General features: G+C 42.7%; 1 protein-coding gene across 1 annotated transcript; it reads left to right on the forward strand.

The window, feature by feature from the left end:
- Positions 1 to 11773: 11773 nt before the first annotated feature.
- Positions 11774 to 23827, forward strand: LOC103899944 (b(0,+)-type amino acid transporter 1). The gene is made up of 7 exons (XM_009280509.2): positions 11774 to 11887; positions 12900 to 13649; positions 15214 to 15347; positions 18069 to 18198; positions 21065 to 21189; positions 21635 to 21722; positions 23594 to 23827. Exons 2-7 carry the CDS (start codon positions 12906 to 12908, stop codon positions 23825 to 23827), a joined length of 1455 nt encoding a protein of 484 aa, XP_009278784.1. The 5' UTR covers positions 11774 to 11887; positions 12900 to 12905.
- Positions 23828 to 26060: the final 2233 nt, after the last annotated feature.

Here is a 26060-nt window from a genome sequence, read left to right on the forward strand (position 1 = left end):
TACTGGTGCTAACGCTGGCAGCAGCAGTTGTGGGGATGAGATGTCTGTGACTACCAACTGTGTTCTTAAAAATAGAGATGTCTCGAAGGAAAAAACCCTCACTGTTTTCAGTATTTATAGACACAGTTAAAAACATGAAAGTTTCCAGCTCCTGATAAAGATAGAAAAGTTTTCCCAAGAAATGAAAATTATTTCTTCGGCTTAATACTAGTTAGCTAAGTACCCAGACGCCTGCAGTCTGCTGCCTGTGATCCCCAGCGTCCTGTTCCACTGCCACCTTTGGGCTGTCTCCAGGGAGGCTGCAGGGCTGAAAAGCCAATTCCTTTGCTTACTTGAGGAGAGAAGGCCTCTAAGCCTCAGCCTCCAAGTCAGCCCTTCCCTTCATGCAGACCGGCTGGGACTGAAGAAGACACTGTTACGCTCTTGGCATCCTGAACACTTACAGCAGCTGGTCTACGTTACAGCAGCTCTCCAGCTTAGCCCCTTTTGGGGACCCTATTTGTCCTGGATAATTCTGATCAGTGTTTGTATAAAGCATTAAATGTTCAGGAAGAACTCAACATGCATTTGATAAGCATAAGCTTGAACGACTTCTATGTGGGTCTGCTTCTCAGTACTGAAAAACCTAACCTGATCATGAAACAGAAAAATGTTTAAGTGCAATCAGTTTGGGATTTGATCTGAGAAATACAATTAGGTTATTTTCTAAAGTATTTTTCTGAAAAAAGAAAAACAAAAAAAATTCCTCCACCACACACCTCACAATTTAATAATGGCACTAAAGTTTTTGGCTCACGCTAAAATAGCTCAAGAAAAGTCTTTCCCTCTTACCTTTGTTCTGAGTGGAAACTTTAAAAGTACTTAATACTTCAGATAGTTTAAATTGGTATCACTCCATTACAAAACGCTTTTCCTAGCTATTCCTGTTTTTAAGGAGGTGTTAACAGCTGACTGGGCTCTGCTTACACTCCAAATGTTTCAGATAAACTCCATTAACACAGTTATGTTTTGTTTTTTCTGTGAATAAGCATCCTCAATGGAAGATACTAAACAAATATACAGTCTACAGTTTAGAAAAGTAGCCAAGGATATGGAAAGCTGCAGTCCTACCGACCCCCACTCAGCTAGTGTCTAATCCTGAAGATGTCTACATTTTCTAAAGCCACAAACTTTGGGACCTAAAACTGTCTACATGATCAAAATTTGTACTGCTGTGCCATGACATCCACGTCCCCCAGCAGTTTTGACAGACTGTGCTGTTAGATGTAGCAGGGTAGCAAATAATTAACCTGTATTAATCAAAACCAAGGTATTCCTCCATGGAAAAGAAAAAAAAAAAAAAGATGTGGTAGACCTTCTCAAAGCATCTACAGAAAAGACGCAGGTACCTACAAAAGGTTGCACTCTTAAAAAAGTGTGCAACACCCTTTACTCCCAGGACTGGGGAGCACCCAGATCTGATTCATTTGCTCAAAATTCACAGGTCTGACTTCCTTAGTCTCTTGAAAATCCAGAGACTACTTTGGCTGCCCTCTGCTGCAGCTGGGCTGTTCTGCAGGGAAGAATTCAAGATCTTTGTCTCAGATCTACTTAATGGCCTTGCTGGCCTCGCAGTCATAGAATCATAGAATGGTTTGGGTTGGAAGGAACCTTTAATGATCCTCTAGTCCAACTCCCAAGTCTAACTAGCCCCAGTCTAATCCCCCGTCTAACTACCATCTTACTGCTTAAGAGGAGCAGTCATAAATAGGTGAGCCTCACTCAGTTCTCTGAAATAACAGCCGCAGTTGACTACCTACCACCTTCACAAGCACAGCAGTGCAGCTCGAAAGCAATTAGACCTATCTGTCCACGTTCCAGAGAAGGGCCCTGGAATGGTGGTTTATATCTTTAGCATGTCCCTTGTTACCTACATCTCTGTAAGATATGCTGACCCGGACGTATGTTTCGTGCATTTACAGGAGCGGATCCCATTCTGAAGTTATTATTTTCCCCACATACTGTGTAGCAAATCTAGGCACCCAATGCACAATTCTGGATTCCACTTTGTCAACAGACATGATTCCACTTTGTCAACAGACATACAATTAATTAATTAAAAAAATCAATGAGTCTGAAATACTACATTCACGAGACTTGCTGTTAAATGCATTGCTGTAGGAATCGGTCTATACTTCATGTTTTAGGCCAGCAGTGACCATAATACATAGGAGGGTTTACTGAGGTAAGAGCTCTGGCCCAGTGGGCCAAGCGTCCCCTTTGGCTAGCCTCTCCCCAGGGCCTCAGAGAAATGTGCTTATAAGCCACAGACTCTTTGTACAGAGTGACTTTCCCATCCACGTATCCTTTTGCCCCACCATTGCTTCACAAACACAGCCTTTCCCTGCCATAACCATTCACCATGCTAACTCAGGGTTGACTGTTCTGTTCTATTGCTTTTGACCATGTAACCTGTTCATTAACTCTGCTCCTGCTACATCTCATTGTACCAATACTGTTGCCTTAATTCCTACAAGCTTCACAGCCTATTCCTGTCTCAACCCTCTCTCTTTCGATACAGAAACATTTGGCCCACTATATGCAACTGCATCCATTGTCCAATTCTAATGTTTAAAACTACACATCTTTAAGCTTTTTTCCCATGTGTGGGAAGCACTCTTCCGAGTTACCTTAGCATCCTTCAAATTTCCCATTTGACACAAAAACTGGTACAAAAAGGCCTTCCTTTAGTATGATTCCTGTAAACCCATTTGACAACAGCCAGGCTCTCAGTGCGCTGAAAAGCCCAGTGCTCTGTTGCTCAAAATTGTGGTAGTATTTCCATTTGTTTCCCCTATCTGACTGTGCAACTGTAAGTTTCTTCAAGGAAGACCATCTATTCTGTTTTGGTTTTGTTTTTTTTTTTTTTACTAGCTAGCAACTGGCATAACATACTGAGCTGGTGCAAATGAGAACACTTCAGTTTAGGACCAACAGAAAATTTTCGTTTTTTTTTTTGACTAGCTAGCAACTGGCATAACATACTGAGCTGGTGCAAATGAGAACACTTCAGTTTAGGACCAACAGAAAATTCACAGCTGAATTATAATAAATTTTGTCACTCATCCCATTTTTGTATGGGATACTCATTACTATACTACTGTTCTAAAATGCAGGGATGCTGACCTGCCATTCAGTTACATGGTCATTGCTCCTGTAGATATGATCAGCTTTTCCAAAGAAGCTGTTCTGCAAGAGGTTTAAAGGAAACACATGAGAGGAGGTGTCAGCGAATGGAGTGCACAGCCCTGCAGTACGTTTCTTCATGAACTTGTCCCAAGAAAGAAGTGTCTCTTGTGGATGTCCTTTGCTAAGTAAGTCTGTGCTAGAATGGCCAGGAAGGTGTCAGCTGAAGTCTCAGTTCACCAGCAAGACGGTTTTTGTCCCTGAGTCATTCACCCCCTCATAATTGGCTGAGGTATAAACAAGCTTCATAAACATACCTCAGAGTCACAACCACCAGAGACAGTCATTGTAACACAACAAGAGTAACTAATAGCATCACTTCATGTATGTGAATGTGAATAGCTTTGGAGTGGCAAAGCCAGAGATAACGCCAGCTGTTTTTTAGATTCACATTCACTTTGCTCACAACAGAGTGGCTATCGGTGCTTACCTTAAGAAAAAAGCCTGCGTGTCTCAATAGAAGTATATTTGTCTTTCCAGTGGTGAATTAAGTTCCAGGAACTCTTGCTGAACGAAGACTGTGGCTCTTAGAACTGAAGATCGCATATTATACTCAGTACAAAGAATGAAACCTCAAAGGTGAGCATCAAATTGATTCTCACTCATTTTATATATTAAGCAGTAATGAGTAAACACTCTAATTTCTAAAAAAGGGAAAAAAGTTCAAAGAAATATCCCAGGCGATGGAAGCAATCACAAGAGCTCTGAATAAGAGGCAGTATTTTTTTTGTGCACTTAGAATAAGATGGTTCAGCCATATCAGAACAAGGAAGAGTAGGAAGAATGCATTTTTTTTTTCTCTCCTAAGGAAAAACATTCTAAGAATCCTAAAAGCATATCCATAAGTTTTAATTTTGTTGTAAAAGTCTCACCCACTTAACTTGCGTGAACTAGAAATTCTCTGTATCTTCAGAAATGAGAAGCCATAGTACAGGGATAAACTAGAAGAAAGATCTGCAACAGTACTTTGGCTTATATAATTTCTCTCGGTTTAGGTTCATCAACACCCTTCTACCTATTGCCGTATCAAATACTGATCCTCCTAACTGCAGTAGCTTCTTCTGACAGGGCTCTGAAGAAGCAGCCGAACACCAAGTGGACTTTGCTTAGGGTAACATTGGACATCTGTGGTCATGTCTGCTCTTGTGGTGTAATTACTAGACTATATATTTTTCTTCTATCTTAACCATACCTGAAGCTCCCCATAATTTCCTGTTCTTACACAGTGTCAAGGGGGCCGACCACAAGCAGCAAAATATGTCTACGTGACTGGACACATCATTTGAATACCAAAATGCAGCACAGCCATATTAGCTCAGAACTAGTTAAGACCCCCATTCTGACTCACCATTATAGCATGAAGACATACCCACTGGCCCCCGTTTCCACGTAGAGAACCCAAACCTTATTCTATGCCAAACATGCCTTCAGAGCAACAGGGCATAGCGCAGTGAATATACAATGCCAGAGATATATTCAGGAAGAGAAATCCTAGCTTGCTTCCTGAGCATAGACAAAATGGTTGAGCACTGTAATACTGAAAAGTAGGTGTCAATGTTATGCATGTATTGCATAAAGTATGACATAAATAGCGACAGTGTATTCATACATATGTGGGCTTACCTTTAATTATATCTGCAGGTTTTACAGACTTCTAAAGTACCTCTTCCATTTCCAATGCATCCCTCTTCCTAGGCAGTTAGTCAAACAGAACAAAACAAAAAATTCATCGAGCTTAAATAATGTATTTTTTAATATTGCAAAATTCAAATTCTGTTTCTGAGTCAGCTCTCCCTCCCTTGCAGTACAGGACCCCTCTCTTCAGCTAATCTCCTATCAGGGCCCAACAGCCGTTCGTGCATCCGCACCCCCCAGTGCTGGGGTGGAGGCACAAGGGTGAGCCTGCCTCTGTAGCAGAAAATAGAAAAGGCAGGGCAAGAAGGAAGAGCAGCACTGTTTTTCTGCAGGAGCTGCTGGGGGAGGAACCCACCACCCACTCAGCTATACCTTTGCCGTTCCTGTAACACAGAGCAAAGAGCTTTGCAAGTGGGAAGCAGAGATTAGCTGTTCAAATGGGAATAATCAATTCTCATTTCCCTGGCACAGGAAAAGTAGGCACCAGACCACACCCCGCAGCCTGCGGCTTGCTTTGCCTACTGGCTTGAGCTGGCTCCAGACGGAAATCCAGTTCAGCTGGAAAACTTCTTCCCTCGTAATACATCCTGTTTAACTGCAAAACAGGAAGTTTATATGTGTAAATATGAGTGCCTTTCCACTCATTTTGGCTAAGGGCTAAAAATTAGAAGACAACATCTGTAGATTCATCCAATTTGCATTCAAGAGAACAATACTACTTCAGAGTATTCTTGGACATCATCATTATGCCATGAATTTATTGGCTGACTGCATCACTGACAAGGGCAATTAGGAAGCCATGATCTGGGACCAGAAAGAGTCCTCCAAGCCTTTAAGCACAGTTCTTTTCTTCATGCAATCTCAAATTAAAATTTACCAAATGGAATTAAAACCTGCTCCCCATCTCCCACACATACTTCCCCCGGAAGGCCAAGAAAAGATGTCTAATCCATTTCATCCTTCCTTTTGTTCATATCTATTTATAACTTTAACCAAAGCATACAGATGGGAGTAATTACTATCTCAACACATCACTATCTTCTCGAGATCATTAGTTTTTCTATTGGCAAGAATGTACAAGATGAAGCATTAGCTGCAAAATACGTTTGTTACAACTTCATAAAGCACCAGCCAGAGATATGAGTGTCATAACCTATGTGACTTTTCCAGGCAAACTTTTTTTTTTCCTTGATATTTGGCAGAGTCAAAGTGAGGTTATAATTAAACAGGGTGTTAAAATTAATCCCTTGTCCTAGCTTTTTGAGAAGCTAGGCAGTAACTGGCACGGAGGCAGGCTGAGGCCCCTTGTCCCTGACCAAGCTTATCCCAGGAGATCAGCTCCACAGTGCTCTAAGTATGGCCCAGAGCCCACCATACAGCCTATACCTACTCCGCAAATGAAATGTTTTGGGCACGCAGGGGCAAAGCTTGACCTCATGCTGGCCCTGAGTGCATGCTGAAGCACATCTCACCCCAGCGTGGGGGAAGAGCAGTGGAAGAGTGATCTGCCCCACACATGTTGACAGCAGTCAGTGCGATGCAGGGATAAGCCTACCCAGCCCCACCCTGCACTTCGTACTGTGACTGAGAGAAAGCAAACAGGCAGAGGCAGCCCAGAAAACTTTCAGGAGCTGCTCCAAGCAATGTTACCCTATTTTTCTTCCTGGCTACCATTATCTGAGTGTCTTTCCTAGTCCCCCACGCAGGTGCTCTGCTCTACTACGCTACCAAAGCTGGATGCTCCCTCCCTTTTGCCCCAGCGATTAAGAGGAAGAAAAGAGGCAGGAGGGCAAACAGCCTTCCGGTCGTTTGGGTTCTCGGGAGGAAGATGCTGTTGCAGCAGGAGTGGGGTGGGCTGGGGAAGGGAGCTGCCTTCTGTGGGCCTTAAATGTCACTTCTGGTCCAGGGTTTCATTAAAAAATAGGTATCAGTTTTGGTGAAATCTTTAAGGCACTAAGTTAAGTACCTTCAGTTACTATGTTCCCTTGTCACCTAAGAAAAACTGGAATTATTTGGGCCAGTATTATTATGGTGCTTTTGACAAGAATCGTACAGAGGACACTATTTTATTATAGAATGATACCTACACAGTGAATGTAAAGTTACAGGTTAAACTCTAAGCATGTGTTGTAAAAGTTTGTTTTAAAATTAATAAAACTATTTAGCATTAGTGAAAGTATTATTATATGTCTACTCATAAATGTAGGAATGCATTTCACTGATTAAACAGAATTTCAGAGTTGAAAATATAGCCATGTTTTAATTCTATTTTTCATCTTGCTTGGTAGAAAGTTTTAATGAACATGTTTATTTGTGTTCTGGTATTTAAAATGGCAGCATTCATTTGATAATGATTCTGCAAAACAAACTTCATATAGGATAAGATAATCTAATCTTGAATTAAACCTAATAAATAAATTAAAAATTAATTCCAAAATTTCGAAGGAGTTCTTAGGACTACAGAAAAATGCAAAGAAATTGTTGAGGCTAATTTAAAGCACTGCTAGGAAAAGAAAAAGAAAACAGGACAGGTTTGGAATGCTGTGTATATATACACATTTGTACGCTGTGTATATACATAGCCATAAAATCAGGAAATATGGATGTAAACAGGAATGAAGGAAGAAACTTCTGTAATATTCCCTCAGTGGGTGAAAGAAAATGTAGCAATGGCACTTGATACAGTAACTGCTTGCAGTGCCAAAACATGGAATCCTGGGGCCAGCATTAGTCTAAGACTGTTGATTTTTTGTAGGCTTGGTTTCTGGTTTTGGTTTTTTTTTAGTGAAGTCACTGCTCCACCAGCCTGGGGAATAAACACTTACACAGATACTCTTCTGTTGCTCTCAATCTTAGGATTGAGATCTTCTTTGCTTAGGATCTTCTCTTGTATTGGTTTCTAATGTTTGCAGTGTCTAGTGGTAAAAATGTAATCCTTATTTGCTTGTTTAGCTTCAAAATGCTATTCTAATCGTATCAGGAGAAGCATTATCTTTTCTAGTTTTATTGTAAACCTTTCTAATAATTATTTTATATTTCTAATAAAAATAAAATGTTTGTAAACTGAACTTGAAGTCACAACTCTTGACCTTTCCAAGCAGCGGTTGGGATCAGTACTCATGAAAGTTGTAATTATTTTATTTTCAGCTGTGGTTCTTACTTTGTGTTATTCCATCACTATTTTCTGTAACAGTTCTTTTATTTAAGAGTACACCCATGCAGCGTATAAGAGTGGGACTGTTATTGCCCTATGCCCAGCTCCGCAGAGCAGCACAGAGAACATACAGTACGACACTAGTAGCTTCCTCCTGAATGCAGTAAGATAAGTAAACAAAATGTTCGGTATCTGATTGGCAACATGTGGGATACCAAATACATTTTCATGCAGAATATCTGTAAAACAAAAGCAAATCTTTCAAAGTTTAATAGTTGCAGAACCAGAATATGCTGAGCCTTTACTGAACGAGAGCAGGGAGCCTCGAGCTCACCTTTCTGCGGCCCCCGCTGCAGGCTGTCTGCAGACCCAGACAGGAAGCACTAACTCAGCTTACGGTAAGTTCTTGTTTTTTAGATTCCCTCTTAATCCCCTGGGCTCAGATCTGCTATTGTGACATGACAGGGAAAGGCAGTTACTGACCAAACTTAAACAATCTGATTATTCTTGTTGTGAAGCCTAGGGCTGTCATGCATCCTAAGAAATGCCTTTTTTTTTCTTCCCCATCCTGCTCCCAGTAGCCGAAGCTGGGGTTTTTCTTTGCTAGCTGCAGCTCACATTGGCATTTTTATAGTCCCAGCCAGAGCTTCTTTGCTGCAAGGTATGCCAGGGACCCTGGTCCCTTGGCAGCAACCGAGCACTGCTGGCCCCTGGGTGCACAGGGGCTGACAGCACCACAAAAGGATGGGGTGAGTCCAGGTCATCTCCAGCGGGGTGGAGGCCCAAAGCTGCACTGTCTTGGGGGGCTCAGATGTGAGAAAAGCCAGGACGCACTGGGGAGGTAGAGGCTTAGAGTCAAACACTATAGGGCACCCCTTCCCCAGGCAGACACCTCTAAATGAGTCCTCTTTCATTCTCCTGTTTTCACACAGGGCACCTGGGACATGCTTTGTCCTGCCCCATTTTTTCTTCTGGGCTCAAGACCTATTTCAGAGCTCCACTTTCTTAGCCTTTATTTCCTCCCTCTTTTCGGGCTGTCATATCCTAAGAAATGCCTTTTTTTTTCTTCCCCATCCTGCTCCCAGTAGCCGAAGCTGGGGTTTTTCTTTGCTAGCTGCAGCTCACATTGGCATTTTTATAGTCCCAGCCAGAGCTTCTTTGCTGCAAGGTATGCCAGGGACCCTGGTCCCTTGGCAGCAACCGAGCACTGCTGGCCCCTGGGTGCACAGGGGCTGACAGCACCACAAAAGGATGGGGTGAGTCCAGGTCATCTCCAGCGGGGTGGAGGCCCAAAGCTGCACTGTTTTGGGGGGCTCAGATGTGAGAAAAGCCAGGACGCACTGGGGAGGTAGAGGCTTAGAGTCAAACACTATAGGGCACCCCTTCCCCAGGCAGACACCTTAAATGAGTCCTCTTTCATTCTCCTGTTTTCACACAGGGCACCTGGGACATGCTTTGTCCTGCCCCATTTTTTCTTCTGGGCTCAAGACCTATTTCAGAGCTCCACTTTCTTAGCCTTTATTTCCTCCCTCTTTTCAAGCAGGCATCTCTACTTACATCACAAGTGCAGGTACAAAGATCTGCCTGCAATTGCAGCTCAAAGCCTGCATTTTGGAGGTGAGGGTATTCAACTTGGATTTGTGGGTTTCCATGTTCTCAAGTAGAGGCGGCCATTGAACCCACATGTTATGTCCTGGATGAATTCTCTAACCCTTAGTTTACCTCATAACAACTTGGGTTTTGGGTTGGGTTTTTTTTTGTATTTAAAAAAATAAAATCTTGATCCCTGCACAGTTCTGTAAGTATAATATTGGTGTCTACCTCTGAAGAAAGTTACACTCCATCCTCAGATTGTAGGTTATTTTTAATCCCCGCTCTGAGATTTGTAACTCTTTCCCAAGCATGGGACAGGGAAGCCAAGCCCATAACTGTGTTCCAAATACCACTCCTGGGACCTGAAATTAAATATTGCAAAATATTTGCCTACATGTTTTGTCTAGTTCTTACCACTGACATTGGCCTTTACCTTAAATTAGCTTTCTCTAGTCCTTGTAGCTATTGCTGGGATAAAAATAGCCCTAAGCACATTAAGGAGAATTTTCATTCACGACTCAATTGTACTCTCTATTTGTGATACCTTAATATTGAAGAACTAATACTTATTGTAGGGTTTCTTTTTAATCAGTAATGCAAAATATCAAAACCAAATGTAGAGTGAGCCATGTTTCACTGGACAAAGTTGCCATATTGTTTTGAGACCAGTAGATGGCAACCACACATTGCAATGTCAGAGGTAAATGAAAAGTGAGGGTTGTTTAGGTAGGGGATTTATTATGTGACAGCTTGAGCAACAAAGTTTTGCTACACCACATAAGAAGAAAGCAGTACTTTATTTTTACTCCTGCTCATACACATCTTTTGAAGGAGAGCAGTGAGATGCCCTTTGACATAGCCAGTTTTGACAAATGGTAATTGTGACAATCATTTGACTAAAATATCTTACGGCTGCTCCTTACTGATGGTAGCAGTCAAAAAAAAGAACAAGTCAATGGAAAAAAAAATCTAAGGCAATCAGACTGTCTCTGATAGCCTCAAGTTCTTATTGTGATTAATTAGATTCATTATTACTTTAGGTAGAAACAGTTGGAACTGAGTAACAATGTTCCTGGGACTGGAAATAGACCTCCCTTTAGGAACTGACTGAAGATATTGATGAACAAGTTAATTAATCCTTGTTATCTGAGTGGTCTTATAGAAATTTTTTGGCATGATCAAATTTGAGGAAATTCTGATTATTTCTGCAACATTAGATTGCAAGTTCTTAATTTCTAGGAGCAGGAACTGTAAAGGTTTGAAAAGGTCCTCTCAGGCCCTCCAAGAACCTTGCATTTACACTTTAGAAAAGACGCTCCTTCATTAAAACAGAAGAACAGTTTTGGAAATATATCTGTAACCTTACTAGAAAGATACTTAACTACCTGTAGTCATATTAAGTTTTCCTTTAGCATTGATTTAACTGTATTTTGTGAATAAGTTTTCAATTAGGATTGGTATATATAATACATGTATGAATGCACACAGAAGTAGAGTGTCTATAGTGCAGAAAAAACCAGACCTTTAGACCTCTGAAGGATTCCAGCCTCGCCTAACACTGTGGTTAGCAATTTGAAAAAGAATACGCTACAAATAGCTAAACCAGCTAACAAGAAGAGCACTGTCACTTAGTAGAAGTAAAACAAAATACTCTGCATTACTGGGATGCCCCCCTCCAAGTTCTCAAGCACTTTGCAAACCATTAACCTGAAATGCATTAACTTGCATCCTTGCAGTACAAGCTGTGTATGTTTATTCTCAGAACTCACATCTTTGCTAGGAAGAATGAAAATACCTACTTGATACAGATAAAGTAACTTTTCACTCTTGTTAAAGCTACAGCTTGATCAGCTGTGAATTTTTATAAGTTCATACATACCCCCCCTCCGATGCTAAAATCTGTGCAACTTTATTTGCTTTAGCATGAGAAATTATGTGACTTGTATATGTTGTTTTTCTTACGTCCCCATGAGTTTTGCAAAAAGTCCAAGAGTTATCTTGGGCACTTCTTGCAGAAAACTTCAAAGCTAGTGAGATGATTTTTTTTAAAAAAAGCAAGCAAAGAGAAATCTAAATGATTTAGGAGAGAAGAAGTTTTTAGACAAACAATAAAAATACTTTTCTGTTTATATTCATGCTTTTTTTAGCTCAAATGGTTGAGGAGGACACATAGTTTTAAAGATTCAAGGTCTGCTGTTTCCATGAAGGGCTGAGGAAGGTCTCAATCCTGTTTTCTGGTACTTATCACAACAGAAGCCTACAAGAGACCACCAAGGACAGTAACTCTCCTTCTTTATAGTTGCAGTCAGTAAAATTTAGTTTAAGTTCAAAGGAATCCATATGGACATTCCCTTCTGCTCAATACTTCGTACATATCACAGATCACAAAATACACCTTCATGCACTGTAACAGTATTCAGATTTATAGCAGAACCCTCCTCAAAGTCTGAAATTTTATGTGTTAGATATCTACGCAGGGGTCAGTGGTATTTCCAACAGCTTGTATCTCTACGTTTCTCTTGGGTGTGCACTGAAATGTGTATATGATAAGCAGTGACAAAGTCCTTTGAAGATCATGGTCTGGTAAGAATGTGCATACCTCATGTACATTGGCTAAAAGGGCCCATAAAAAGGTAATTACAGCCTTTTCACTCTTCTCCTCCTGCACTTTCTAAAATTTGAAAAGAACAGACTTGTCCCCTACTATTGTGCAGAAAAACAGTCTCTGGACTGTTTTTAGCATAACATTTCTGTGTCTTTGATTAAGACACTGGAAATGTTCCTCATTGAGCAAAGCCATAGCATGTTGGGTAGCAGGCTTGTTTGTTTGATCACTTTATAGTGGGGAATGAAAATACAATTGAGCACTAAAGCAGGTGCTTGAGCGTTGACTTTTAATCAAAGAATAAAGTACAGATTTGCATGGAGATTTTGCTTACCTGATCCTTATTTCAGATACCATTTGAAGCATAATTTAAAGGAGAGGTAATCAGGGACACGGTCCAGTAAGGTGCTGAGTGATTCTGAGGTGGTGCTGAATGCTATCCATTACTATTGCTTGCAATGAGATTCAAAGATAATCAATCTTGGCAGGAGCTGAACCGTAATAAATCACCAAGATAAGATGGGTAATGAAAGAATGAAAAACGCGGAAGGTAAGTTTGTATTTCTTGACGGTGTTCAGCGTGACTTTTGTAATTATTAACTTAACCCTAAAAGCCTGAGATAGCCCTTTTTCAAATGCCTCGGTCTTACTCCATATTATCTCCTAACAACAACATCTCCTAACATTTCCACAATGAGGAAAAGGGAGACAACGGATTCACCTCGTTCATCCACAGATCTGAGTGAAGGGAAGGAGAAATTAAGACTGAAGCAAGAGGTAGGCCTGATTAGTGGAGTGTCATTAATTGCAGGCACTATGATAGGCTCGGGGATCTTTATGTCCCCTGAGTGGGTGCTACATCATATGGGGAGCCCTGCCAGCAGCCTGCTTATCTGGGCAGCGTGTGGTCTCCTGGCCATGTTTGGAGCCTTGTCGTACGCTGAGCTTGGAACCATAATTAAAGAGTCTGGAGGAGAATATATTTACATCTTGAGGACTTTTGGTTCTTTTCCCGCTTTCCTTTTCGCCTACACTTCTGTTATCCTGGTGAGACCAGCTGGTTTGGCAGCTGTCTGTCTGAGCTTTGCTGAATACGCCGTTGCGCCGTTCTACCCAGGATGCTCATCTCCACAGGTTGTCGTCAAATGTACAGCTGCTGCCTGCATCCTGCTTTTAACTATCATCAACTGTCTCAACGTGAGGCTGGCGACATCTATTATGAACATTTTTACAGCTGCCAAACTCTTGGCTTTGCTCGTGATCGTGGTGGGTGGATTGGTGCTGCTTGCCAAGGGACAAACTCAGAGTTTTCAAAATGCTTTTCAAAACACAACTGCAGGTATCGGGGCAGTTGGAGTGGCGTTTTACCAGGGACTCTGGTCCTACGATGGGTGGAACAACCTGAACTATGTAACTGAGGAACTGAAGAAGCCTGAGGTGAGTGAGTGAGCTGGGTTTTACCTACTTAATCCTGCTGCTAATGTGTTTGATTCTATCTATGATTGTGTTAAGAGGGGTAATCAAGTGATTAGAGCATCAAGGAAAGACTATTGAGCTTTCCTCCTGGTTTGTTCTGTCTTCTGGGGCAAGACACCTATGGATGTGTCCAGAAAGGATAAAAATGAGTCTCTAAGCAAAATAACAGCCTACATACAAGAAAGCACTCTAAAATACCCCATTGACTGGAAAAAAGCTATTAGGCAGCACTTGCATGCTTTGGGGATGAAATTTCGTCTTAGTGTTTAGAGGATCTCACTGTAGACACCTAGATTTATGCAGAAAAGCAGTCACTGCTATAATTCATAAAGGTTTCTTAACACCACATATTCCCTAGAAGACTTGATCCTTAATATAAAAACCACTTATCTCTCCTCACTGCATGGAGGGGGAGCTTCAGAGCAAGCCAGGCCTCACTGGAGAGGGAATCTAACTCTCTGGATGACCCTTGTCTTTAAATGCCTACTTTTTAGGCATTGTTCTGTTTCTGCTATAGGCACTGAAGTAGCTCACTTGCATCTCACATCAGCCCTCTCTGTGCCATATTACCTCTTTTCACAGATCAGACACTACAGCAGTGAACAACCCTTTTTTAGAAAGAGCTGTGTGAGTACAGAGTGTATAGAGTGTGCTTTCTACCAGTGCAGCACACAAGATTTTACAGATTAAATAAAAATACACTGTTAAACATTAATCTAAATGGCAGCAAAGATCCTAGGGTCATGTGGCACTCTCTCCCACGGGACCGTGAGCACTGACATTCAGACCCTTGCGGGGTGGAGGCAACAACATAAGGAATTGCTGAATCTTGTCCAATGGTGGGAACGGGGAATGCAAAAATTGATATTTCAGGTTTTTAGATGTATACAGTTGCTCTATGATCACCCTACTATTTGCTTTTTTTCCAGTCCTTTCAGCTGCATAAGATAGTGTTTGCTGATTTTATTGAGCCTTAAAATTGTCCATGAAGTTCCAAGATAGCATCCTGTCACTAGGAAGGAAAAAATAATTCCTTCCTAGAGCAAATTTCCCTTGTGCTGCCCAGCTTTGATTTAGCCCTTAGAGCAGTTAACTGTGATGCAACACACACTGGTACCTCATCCATGTAAGTGGGATGTTCATGGGAAGATGCAGCGCACCAGGAGACATAACGCACTAGTAACAAATAAATCAATATTAAAGTAATCAAGAAATATGCAACAGACATCTTGGGCAGCTATGAACCAAAGTCTTTTTGAATAAGACTTGGGTTTCATTGGGTTTGTTTTTTTTTTTTTAAAGACTAGCTTTTGAAATGTACAACCTTACTGTTTGCCTGACATCTTTGGGAGACTGGTGTAAAAACTGCCATATGAATCTGGATCTAAGTCTTATTCTGTGGAAAAGCTCAGTGAGCGAAGGAGTTTGAATGAGAGACATGGGTGGTGGCAAAGACAAAACAAACAAAAAAAGCCCAGTGCAGGCATAAATGTGCTGCACCTGACACTTGTCATCCCTTTTCCAGGTGACCCTTCCCAGAGCTGTGATGATTGCCATTCCTTTGGTTACATGCCTGTATTTGCTGGTAAACGTGAGCTACTTAGCAGCCATGACTCCATCTGAAGTGCTGTCTTCAGGAGCTGTGGCTGTCACTTGGGGGTGAGCTCTGCTTGTGGCAACGCAGCCAATGCAGTCCTGTAAAATATGGGTTGTCTCCTGAGTTTCAGGAGGTTTAGGTGCTAGTCCCATGGCCCATGGTCTCCAAGGTGCACCTAGGCTGCCAAGACGGGGTGCTCTGCAGCACACCCCTTACTCCCCATTCCATTCATTCCCACTGGGAACCTGTGGCTCCCCTCCAGCTCGTGTTTTTCCCCATGGAAAGTGCCATAAAGAGGGGATGAAGTGCACACCGGGAGCATCTCCCCACAGACAGTGAGGGTGCAGTGAGGGTGCATATCCAGACCTGGGGACTGGGAGATGCCCCACATTTTAGATATTTCCAGAAAAGTGGAGAGGATAATGTGCTGCTGCACTGATGCAGAGGCAGTGGTTTGGGAGTGAGACAGGAGCCAGCTGGGTGAATCCTGTCCACTCGGCACCTGGAAATTAGACCAGACCAGAGTCTTTTGGTTCAGTTTCTCCATCTGTGGGGAAATGGAAAATGACACTGATGTCTACAATGCCTTTGAGAAGGAGAAGTGTTATATGCAGGTTGGGTAGCCTTTGGCAATTGTATCTTTAAGGTGGCTTGTGCTTTTCCAGTGTTGCACAGAAATTATTTGTACCTTCCATCAACCTGAAGTGTTTGGTGAAATTAAACAGTCTCTGTGCAAGACAAGGATTTTAGGAAGAGAAGGAACGGACCGTCATGAGAAATGTAGGCATCATTGACTTCTAACCAGATGATCTTCCACCAGAACATCCAGCCTTAGTCTAAATATTTCCAAAGACACAGAATCCATGATAGCCCTAAATGAGTTGTCTGGCAGATACGATGACATGGTATATCCAGAGATTATGTTGCTGCTCATCCTCTTCCTAAAAAGTCAGCTGCGGCTTTGCTTCTGTATGCATTTCACAAGGTCTCCAGTTTGAAGATCTGACTGAGCTCTTGCTAGATGTGTTCTCTAATAGCCTTTCATGTCATTAGAAGCAGGAGCTTTTAAAGGTCTAGTGCTTTGTTTGAACAGGTTACAAAGCCTCACTAAGCTGCAGTGTCATGAACTTTCTCTGCACTTCCTTTCCCATCATTCCTGATTAACAAGTTAGTTGTTTGTGAGCTTCCACCTTTTTAACACATCTCTTTTTCCTGCCTGATTAACCTTTTCACCCCAAGAGTGCAATTTAGGAAGAAACATTGAACTAGCACCCAGAAAGCTGGGCGCTCAAAACCCTGGAGGATGGGTAGATAGCCACAGGCTGAAGAGGGTGTAATGACTGTGGTTCATGAGCAAGAAAAGCAGCTATTCAGGCCATTAAGGAAGGATGGGGGAGGAGTATAAAGAAGCCAGAGGAGGACACATCACATTTAAATGCATTTATTCCCCATATAAGAAGAAAACCGCTAGGGAGAAACATTGTTCAGTGTTCAGCCGTTGCAGCCACAAAGGAGCTCATGAAAGTCTCCCCAGCATTTCTTTGGTGCCAGTGACTTAGAAGCAACTGCAGAGCTCAGTTTGCTTGTAAGAAGTTACTCTCAGTAGCTCCTGTAGTTCATTTTCAGGGTCCAAACAGCAAAGCACCAATCTCAGTAATGCAAAATACACACTTGCTAAAGATTTTATTATTAATTTTGTGATATATATTGTTTTCTCTTGAGATCTTGAGGTTATGGAGTCGCATGATCATAGGAAATGCCCAGATTCCATCATTTTTAAAAAGGGAAAAATTTTAGTTCTGGTTATTGCAAGTAGCTTAATAACTTGAAGCCTGAAGGACCATAACCCAGATATTAAGCTTCTAAACTACATTTTTGAAATTACTGTGGTAGATAAGCTCCTGCCATGATTTTGGAAAGCCCAACTCTTGATTTTTGAACGTTTGGGATAGGCGATACTAAAAAAGAGTACATATGGCTTAAAGCCATACAATTCAGATGGAAATATGAAGTGTTCTAAAAACCTTTTGGATTTTGGATTTTTGCCAGTTAGATGAACAGTGTGTTTGTTTGTGTATGTGTGTGTGTACAAGTGTGTAATAATTACCCCAAACACCAGCATTTATTGCTCAATTAATATTCTTCATGCTGCTTCATGCCAGAAGACAAGCTTCACTTTTAGGTGAGAAGATTATCTTCCAAATATTTACCTCAAACTCTATTTGTAACCCCGCTGCTTCTTCTGTTACGGAGAAAGCAAACCATAAATGTCTGAACACGCTGTAGAACCAAACTTCTGAAATTCTGACGATTGCTTTGGCTTAAGCCTGATTCACAGGGTAGCAGAAATATGTGCATATGGGATTAAAGGGTTAAATTCTTATGCATATTGGGGAAGAGGTTATAATGCAGGATATTTCTTCAGGTCTGGTGGGAACAGTTTGTCTGCTATTTCCAAGCTAATATTGTTGGCTATTCGCGCCACAGCATCTGTACACAAAAAAGGGGGTTTTGCCTGTTGTGACAGCTTTGCACACCATTGCAGTGTAAACGGGTGTAGATATATATACACCAGGCAGGAAGAAAAGCTGTCTTTTCTAGACAAGACAAAGTTACTAGTGACTAAATATTATCGGAACTGGAAGAAACCTTTAAATCATTAGAAAAGCTTTGGAAAAAATTTCAGTGAGAATAATGGAGGGAAGAAACCTGTCTGTTTCTACGATGAGTATTTGATATATCTATGAGCTGGATGTTATGCTGTGAACTCTTTCCCACCTCAGGGACAAAGTCCTGGGCAGCTGGGCATGGCTCATCTCCCTGTCGGTGGCACTGTCTACGTTTGGTTCATCAAACGGCACGTTCTTTAGCGGAGGCCGCGTGTGCTACATTGCTGCAAGGGAAGGCCATATGGTAAGGACAAAAAAAGGGGGCCTGGCTTGCTTTGATCAACTTTACCTTCTTGTGACACTAAAGCAGAGAGGAAAACACTGTGTATGTTCAGCTGGTAGAGTGATAGCTCTTCAGTGGTTTGTTTCTTCCTCAAAGACTTTCTTCCCCATCTTTTTCAAATGTAATGTATATGTTGTCTCCTGATTTTCTTCTTCAGCCACGTAATTTCAGAAAGATATATAATTACATCCAGCCTGAATTTTAAGAACAGCTTTGAAATGAACAACTGAAATACTGCTGTATTGGAGCACCTGGCACAGGCTCTGGGGTGACCCAGCCAATGTACCTGCCAGGGAGGGGAATCCTGGCCATGCTTGCATGTTGTAAGGCACCTTTGCTCGCACTGGGAAGGTAGCCCAGCACCGGCAAGCTGCCTTTGCAGGCAATACTGACTATGCAAGCTGGTCTCAGGGGTGTTACAACCTTCCCATGGGGTAGTCCAGTTCAGGTACAGCGTAGGATATCTCTGCTCTTCAAGCTTCATAGCAATTACAAGGTGACACCGAACCTTACAACTACTCTAGCTGGGGTTTTTAATTGGTTTTGTTAGGTGGGGCCAAATCTGGTAGCCCAATGGAGGTCAGACTTCTGCAGCTCCATGCTCCCTGGTCCAACTGTTAAGTTGAGCATGTATTCCCAACAGGCACACACACACAAACACAAGTATACAACATATATACATACGTACGTACATATATGTATATATACATATCCAGACAGCAGGCCACACAGATCTACACATACAGACACACTCAGCGCTCACACAAACACTAGCACAAACAGCACCAAGGGTCTTATCTTGTTCCCCTCTCTGGCTGATCAGGGGTCTGTTAGTGGGAATTATATATATAAACATATGTACAATGTGGGTCCCTCCAGCAGCTGGGCTCAGACATTCAGTCAGCCCAGTAGCTGCCCCCGGATCCCAGTCTCACCAGATGCTGGTACCTGGGCATACAAGCCCCCGAGGCCGCTGCCCCACTCCAGCTGCCGGTATGGACCCCTCACTCACAGGCACACCCCCCCACACCTACCCACACTTCTTCTCCCTCCCAGTGCTTCAGCTGCGCTGCATTTGTCCTCCTCTGCTTTGAGCAGGCATGTTGTGTTCCTCATGGACCTATATGCTTCTTTGGTCCTTCCTCCCCACACCATCTGGCGTTTCTGCTCTCAGGTGCGAAGGACAAACATATGATATGAAATCAGGCAATACTGACTATGCAAGCTGGTCTCAGGGGTGTTCCAACCTTCCCATGGGGTAGTCCAGTTCAGGTACAGCGTAGGATATCTCTGCTCTTCAAGCTTCATAGCAATTACAAGGTGACACCGAACCTTACAACTACTCTAGCTGGGGTTTTTAATTGGTTTTGTTAGGTGGGGCCAAATCTGGTAGCCCAATGGAGGTCAGACTTCTGCAGCTCCATGCTCCCTGGTCCAACTGTTAAGTTGAGCATGTATTCCCAACAGGCACACACACACAAACACAAGTATACAACATATATACATACGTACGTACATATATGTATATATACATATCCAGACAGCAGGCCACACAGATCTACACATACAGACACACTCAGCGCTCACACAAACACTAGCACAAACAGCACCAAGGGTCTTATCTTGTTCCCCTCTCTGGCTGATCAGGGGTCTGTTAGTGGGAATTATATATATAAACATATGTACAATGTGGGTCCCTCCAGCAGCTGGGCTCAGACATTCAGTCAGCCCAGTAGCTGCCCCCAGATCCCAGTCTCACCAGATGCTGGTACCTGGGCATACAAGCCCCCGAGGCCGCTGCCCCACTCCAGCTGCCGGTATGGACCCCTCACTCACAGGCACACCCCCCCACACCTACCCACACTTCTTCTCCCTCCCAGTGCTTCAGCTGCGCTGCATTTGTCCTCCTCTGCTTTGAGCAGGCATGTTGTGTTCCTCATGGACCTATATGCTTCTTTGGTCCTTCCTCCCCACACCATCTGGCGTTTCTGCTCTCAGGTGCGAAGGACACCACTCTGCACCAGCTCCACTCCTTGTACACAGGAGGGAATCTTTTATGTAGATTAATGCCCAGGTTGGTGGAGGTGACTGGGTTGGTGGTTACTGGTTTTGGTGGTCACTGGTTCCATGGCTTCTCTTACTGATGACAGTGTCTGCTGTATCCTGGCAAGCTCTGTGCTGAGCAGTTCACAGATGGTCTGAATTTGACCATACCAGACCAAGAGCTGAATGCTTACACCATTTCTCAGACACTCAGCTCTAGCAGAAGTGCTTGCATGCTATTTTGGTTGGAAAGAAAAAAAAAGAAGGCTTTCTCATTAAACTTTCCCAATGAACCAAGCAATAAAGAAGCTAATAATTATCTCCGTGTTCTGGAACAAATCCTGGCTTGCTTTATGGTTGATTGCGTAAATGTTTCAGGAGTAGTCCTTGTCTCATTTTCCAGTCAGCCCAAGAGAAGTCAAGTCCCAGAGAGACGTGACAGAGGGCAGAAGAGTGGGACCATGCACAAGGTCCTGGTGATGACTAGGAAAGCTCTGATTTGACTCAGCCTTAGTCTGTCACACTGGTAGTTTAAAAACCTCATCTTGCCTGCATAAACTGAGCACATATGATATGAAATCAGTGAGACACAATAAAAATATCCTTGAGGGGGGTTTCCATGTTTACATTCCTGGGAGTTAAACTGCTTTTATATTATGATGCCTGCTTGATGATTAAGAGTGGCTCTGGCTGCAGGCAGAGCTCCCACCAGCAGCTGAGGGGGGTGAGTAAGGATCTCTCGAGTACGTGATATGATGGTATATTGTTTTGCTTTGGCTTTCAGCCAGACATTCTGTCTATGGCTCATGTGCGATGCCTCACGCCCTCCCCTGCTCTGCTGTTTACATCTGCTATGTCTTTAATAATGATAATATCAGGAAGCTTCACCAGTATCGTGAACTTTTTCAGGTATGTATGTGTAGTGTTTCTGTTTGCATGCCCTGTGGTCCTGGTTTTTGACATCGTTTTAGAAGAATTTTCTTTTAATATTCTTTTGAGCCTGGGCTATTGCTTTCTAACCAATATTGTGGAGGGGAGGGGGGGGAAGAAAGAAAAGAAAGAGCTTAGGAACCAGCATCTTTGCAATGCATGAATGCTTCTGTCACTATATACTTAACTGCATGTGATTCATCCTCATACTGAAATTAATCTGTAATATTCAGATCATTATAAAGTTCTCATTGTTTGTGCTGGAAAGGAAATGAATGGAAGAACTACTAAATTTATATCAATATTCTCTTTTTTAATTGGAGTTACAAACCCCTGGGATCTGGAAGACAGGACTGACATTCCTGGATAACCTCTCCCCAAAATTCATGCTGTCTTTTTTTTCTTTTTTTTTTTTTTCTTCCAGTTTTATAGCATGGCTTTTCTATGGCATGACTATTTCTGGTCTCCTGTATTTAAAAATCAAGAAACCAGAATTGCCAAGATCTTACAAGGTGAAGTAATAACATAAAACCCTCAAAACCTTTTCCTTCATTGCCTAAATGACTAAAAGAGCATTATGAGAAAACAAAGAGCACTGGGGTTGGTTGCTTACAGATTTAGTGTGGTTCTCCTTCCTTTTTTAAATTCACGTTTTGTCTCAACAAAGTCCACGAGAGGCAAAATAGTGTGAATATACAGGCATAAGTCAAGGTTGAATTCTTTGTGTTGATAAGTTAATAATGCACTGCCCCCTCACTGTGGAAAATATATCTACCATATCCTCTTTTTTTCTTAGAGATTTAAAAGGAAAATGAAGGATTATTCTGATGAACAATGCATGCGCCTGTTCATGCTCTCAGAGCTCAGTCGCACTCCTCAGAGGGTAGTCCAGGTGTAAGAACCTTGCAGAGGACAGAAAACTCAGCCAGAATGCCCCAAGTCCTTTTAGACAGCCAGGGGACATGTTTGTTCCCCACAAAACAGCTAAGTGGAAGGAAATCGGGAGTTACCTGTTCTTCCCCCTGGAGCCATGAGCGAGTTGACCTGCAGTGCTTCCTCAGTGACTGAGGGAAATATTTTTACAGAAAAAAATCCTAGGAGCAGGGGTGTCATGAGACCCTGAATGCAGAACAGTGGCTTTTCCCTGAGTCAAGCTGAATGAACATGCTGGTTTTCATGGGGTTCCTCCAGGAGACAGATGACAGGCTGACACTGCCAGGCTGTGCGAAGCAATATCAAGTGTCCTATGGGGCTTAGCGTGAAGGAGAAGAGCAGTGCTCTATTAAGTCTTCCAGTCACTGGCTTCTGTGGCTCTGTCCTGAAATTAGGATGCTGGATGAGGACGTTCACCCAACTTATTGGCTGAATGGGCTTTAAGGAAAAGAATTTCTCTTTCTGCAATAGTGTTTCATACACTGTATAAAACTCCTGCAGTCCTCCAGGTCAGTCCCCTGAGGATGTCAGCCTGCTGCAGCCTTTGGCTTGATGGTCTAACTCTCCTTAACTAGAAGCAGCTCATGTCTGAAGGTTCCAGGTCAACTGACAATGTATGGCTGATGTCCTGCAGAATCTGTATGTGTTGCAGGTTTATATTTAAGGGTAAGATTTCCCTTGGTTTGAAAACAGTCATTTTTATTAGCATTGTGCCAAAAGCGTTAGAACATAGTGTGGAGGGAGCAGAATGGAGCATCCCACTAAGGCAAATGAAACCAACAGCAGGTCTTCTCCATGCTCTCACAGGTAACCATGAACAACATTTCCTTTGGTCTATATCAGTGCCCTTGTGTTGGACCAAAGGCACAAAAGTAAAAATTGGAAAATCCCAGCTAGAACATTCAGTTTTTCACCTTGTTGTGAAATCATTTTGTCTTATGCATTCACTAGCCTTTGAGGGAGGTTGGCTTCAAATTTAAATGCTTTATGACCAGACTTATAGAAATAGCCTCTGAGGTTGCCTGTCCACCTATCTGTCAACACGTGAATAAACCTTTTTGCCCAAGGGTGTTAAGGTTCGCTTATGTGATTTGTGCACGTTGCTGTGTGTTTTGTCTAGAGCTCAGCTTTTGGATGCAAGGTAGTAGGGAGAGCAAGAACAAACCCGGCACTAAAACCAGCAGTTTGCATCTTCAGGTCTAGGAGGGCAGGGAAGGGAAGACCAGGGGTTAGGGTGTGTGAAAGTGATGTAGCTCTTGGAGGGATGTTCGACCTTGGAGTGGGGGTGGGCTGGGAAACAGTATGTCTGGATTAATTTGGATTTCTGGGTAATACCTCGGGCTGCAGCAGGGTTTAATCTAAAAAGCCTTCTGCACAAATTTCAGGGTTGTCCAGACACACAGTGGCCCAGGATTATGTGAATCTTTACACTGATATTTTGCTTTCGCAGGTCCCGATTATCATTCCTATAATCGTGCTGATGGCGTCTGTGTACCTGGTGTTAGCTCCCATCATTGATCAACCCCAAATTGAGATCTTCTACATTGTCCTGTTCATTTTCAGTGGCATCATTCTTTATTTCCCACTGGTTCGCTTCAAGTGCCACCCTCGCTTTTTACAGAGAGTCACTTTACATCTCCAGTTGTTCCTGGAAGTTGCTCCGACCACCAGGGATGCAAACTGAGATAAAGTCCTCCTGGCGTATGGCTGCCTGCCCCTCATGGTTTATCCCAGCACCTTGGTTTTCAAGGCTTAGAAAATATTTTTCTGTAAGGGAGAATGAGTAGAATGAAAGTGTCACCAAAACGTCTAGCTGAGAGAGACTAGTAGACCCATGACTCCTCACATTTCCTTAAAATTTGGGGGACATGTTTTTCTCATTTTCAGTTCTGCCTTGGCAGATTACATACAGATTCCAAAAGAATATGTGCTTTTGAATTTTCCATCCCAAGAAGAGCTGTTCATTAAAATCTTTGCTCTTATATTTCAAGGCAACAGGCAACAATAGACTGACAGTGAAATATTATTCCTATAGCAGGCTGTGACCCTAAGCCGCTCCTGGCAATGCCTTTAATTATTTCCACCTAGTTCTGCCCACAGTGACCTCAGAGCTTCTCAAATACATAAAGCATGGGCACACCATGTTCACAACAAAAAAACCTTTTTCACTCAGGTGTTCGCTCTGGGAGTGTGTTTTTCCCTTGCTCCTTCCAGTCCCAGGTGCACAGTCACAACAGTCCTTTCTCTGTCTCAGTACATGATTCCACCACATTTCAGTACAAATCATCCTACATCTCCCATAGAAAAACCTCTGATGTGAGACGAGAAGTGCTTTAAAGCTCTGTTAGTTTACTCAGTTGAGAACGCACTTGTCATCTGGGATCCATCCGTTCGTGGTGGGGACACAGGCAACATCACTTAAGTACCGACAGTCACCCAATACCCTTCCCGTAATTCCCCCAAAGACAAATAATTTCTCTTGTGACAAAGTGAGCAAAAAAAATCACAGCATATGTGCCAGCAAGATACTTTCATTGTGAATTAAAGAAACCACGTACTGGGCTACATTAGGAGAAGTGTGGCCAGCAGATCAAGGAGATACTCTGTCCCTTTGGACTCAACACTGGTGAGGACACACCTGAAATACTGCATCTGGTATTGAGCCCTGCTGTTCAAGAGGGAGTTGTGAAGACAACAGAGCCAGGCTCTTCTTGGTAGGGGCAACTAGGGGCAACAGCCACAAGTTGTGGCTTGAGATGTTCAGGCTAGACTTCAGGAAAATTTCTTCACCATGAGGGCAGTGCAAGCTTGGAGCAGTGTGCAGGAATGTGGTGAGATCTCAGTTCTCGTACATTTTCCACCACTGCCATTTCCACCAATTTCCATGATTCTAAAGGCACGGCACGAAAAAGTCATGGGCTGGGCTCTCCCCCACACCTAACACACTGCAGTCGCTGTTGTTTCCCATTACCCTGAGGCTCAACCCTTTTTCTCTTGTTCTAGGGGAAAGAGAGATATTATATGCTGTTTTCTTTCCATTTGTCCAGATTGTTCCTGCATGGGACCTGTCCTGTCATAAGCTAAAAAGGTCTAGGTGTTAGTCCCTAAAATGTCTTGTTGTGTCTCAAAGTACCAAATATTACTCAGGTCAGCTTTCTGTCAGCATTTCTTCTGCAGATCTGTACCTAACACTGCGTTCCTCAAACAGGGTCACTTGATCCTCCAGGCCTCTTCCAGCCCGTCTCAGAGCAGTGTACCTGATTACAGTCTCATTCTGCAATGCCACCCCTTCTGTTACTCTGAGTGGTGATACCAGCAGCTACAGAGATGCAATAACAGCCTTTTTTTGCAAGTGTTAGGTATGATAATGGGATCGGCCATTTGCTCTTATCTTCTAAATCCTTAGCTTAAACAGTGTTTAGGAGGATTTCCTTCCGCTGCTTTTTACTGGAGTTGTCAACAAAGGCCAATGAAGGAACAGTTTTCCCTCCTGAATCCTATGACAATGCAAAATTCTTGGGATGCCACGTTGTCTTCCCTCCCTGTATATCCTGATGGAGACTGTGTACTTAAAGGACTGATGAGCTCAGGAGCTCTAGGTTAACTTCCCACCACTGCCCTAGGCTCTTCATCTGATGTCAGGCAAGCTTCTTAAAGGAGCTGCATCTCAGCTACTTATCTAAAAATGAGGATAATATTATTTCTCTGACTGTAACTTTTTGGAAACAATCTCTGTTCCCTACACATATTTATGGAGAATGTGCTGGTTTTGGCTGGGATAGAGTTAATTTTCTTCATAGTAGCTAGTATGGGGCTATGATTTGGATTTGTGCTGGAAACAGTGTTGATAACACAGGGATGTTTTAGTTACTGCTGAGCAGTGCTGACACAGAGTCAAGGCCTTTTCTGCTTCTCAC

Source organism: Aptenodytes forsteri, unplaced genomic scaffold (assembly GCF_000699145.1).
Source record: "Aptenodytes forsteri isolate BGI_AS27 unplaced genomic scaffold, ASM69914v1 Scaffold67, whole genome shotgun sequence".
Taxonomy (NCBI): Eukaryota; Metazoa; Chordata; class Aves; order Sphenisciformes; family Spheniscidae; genus Aptenodytes; species Aptenodytes forsteri.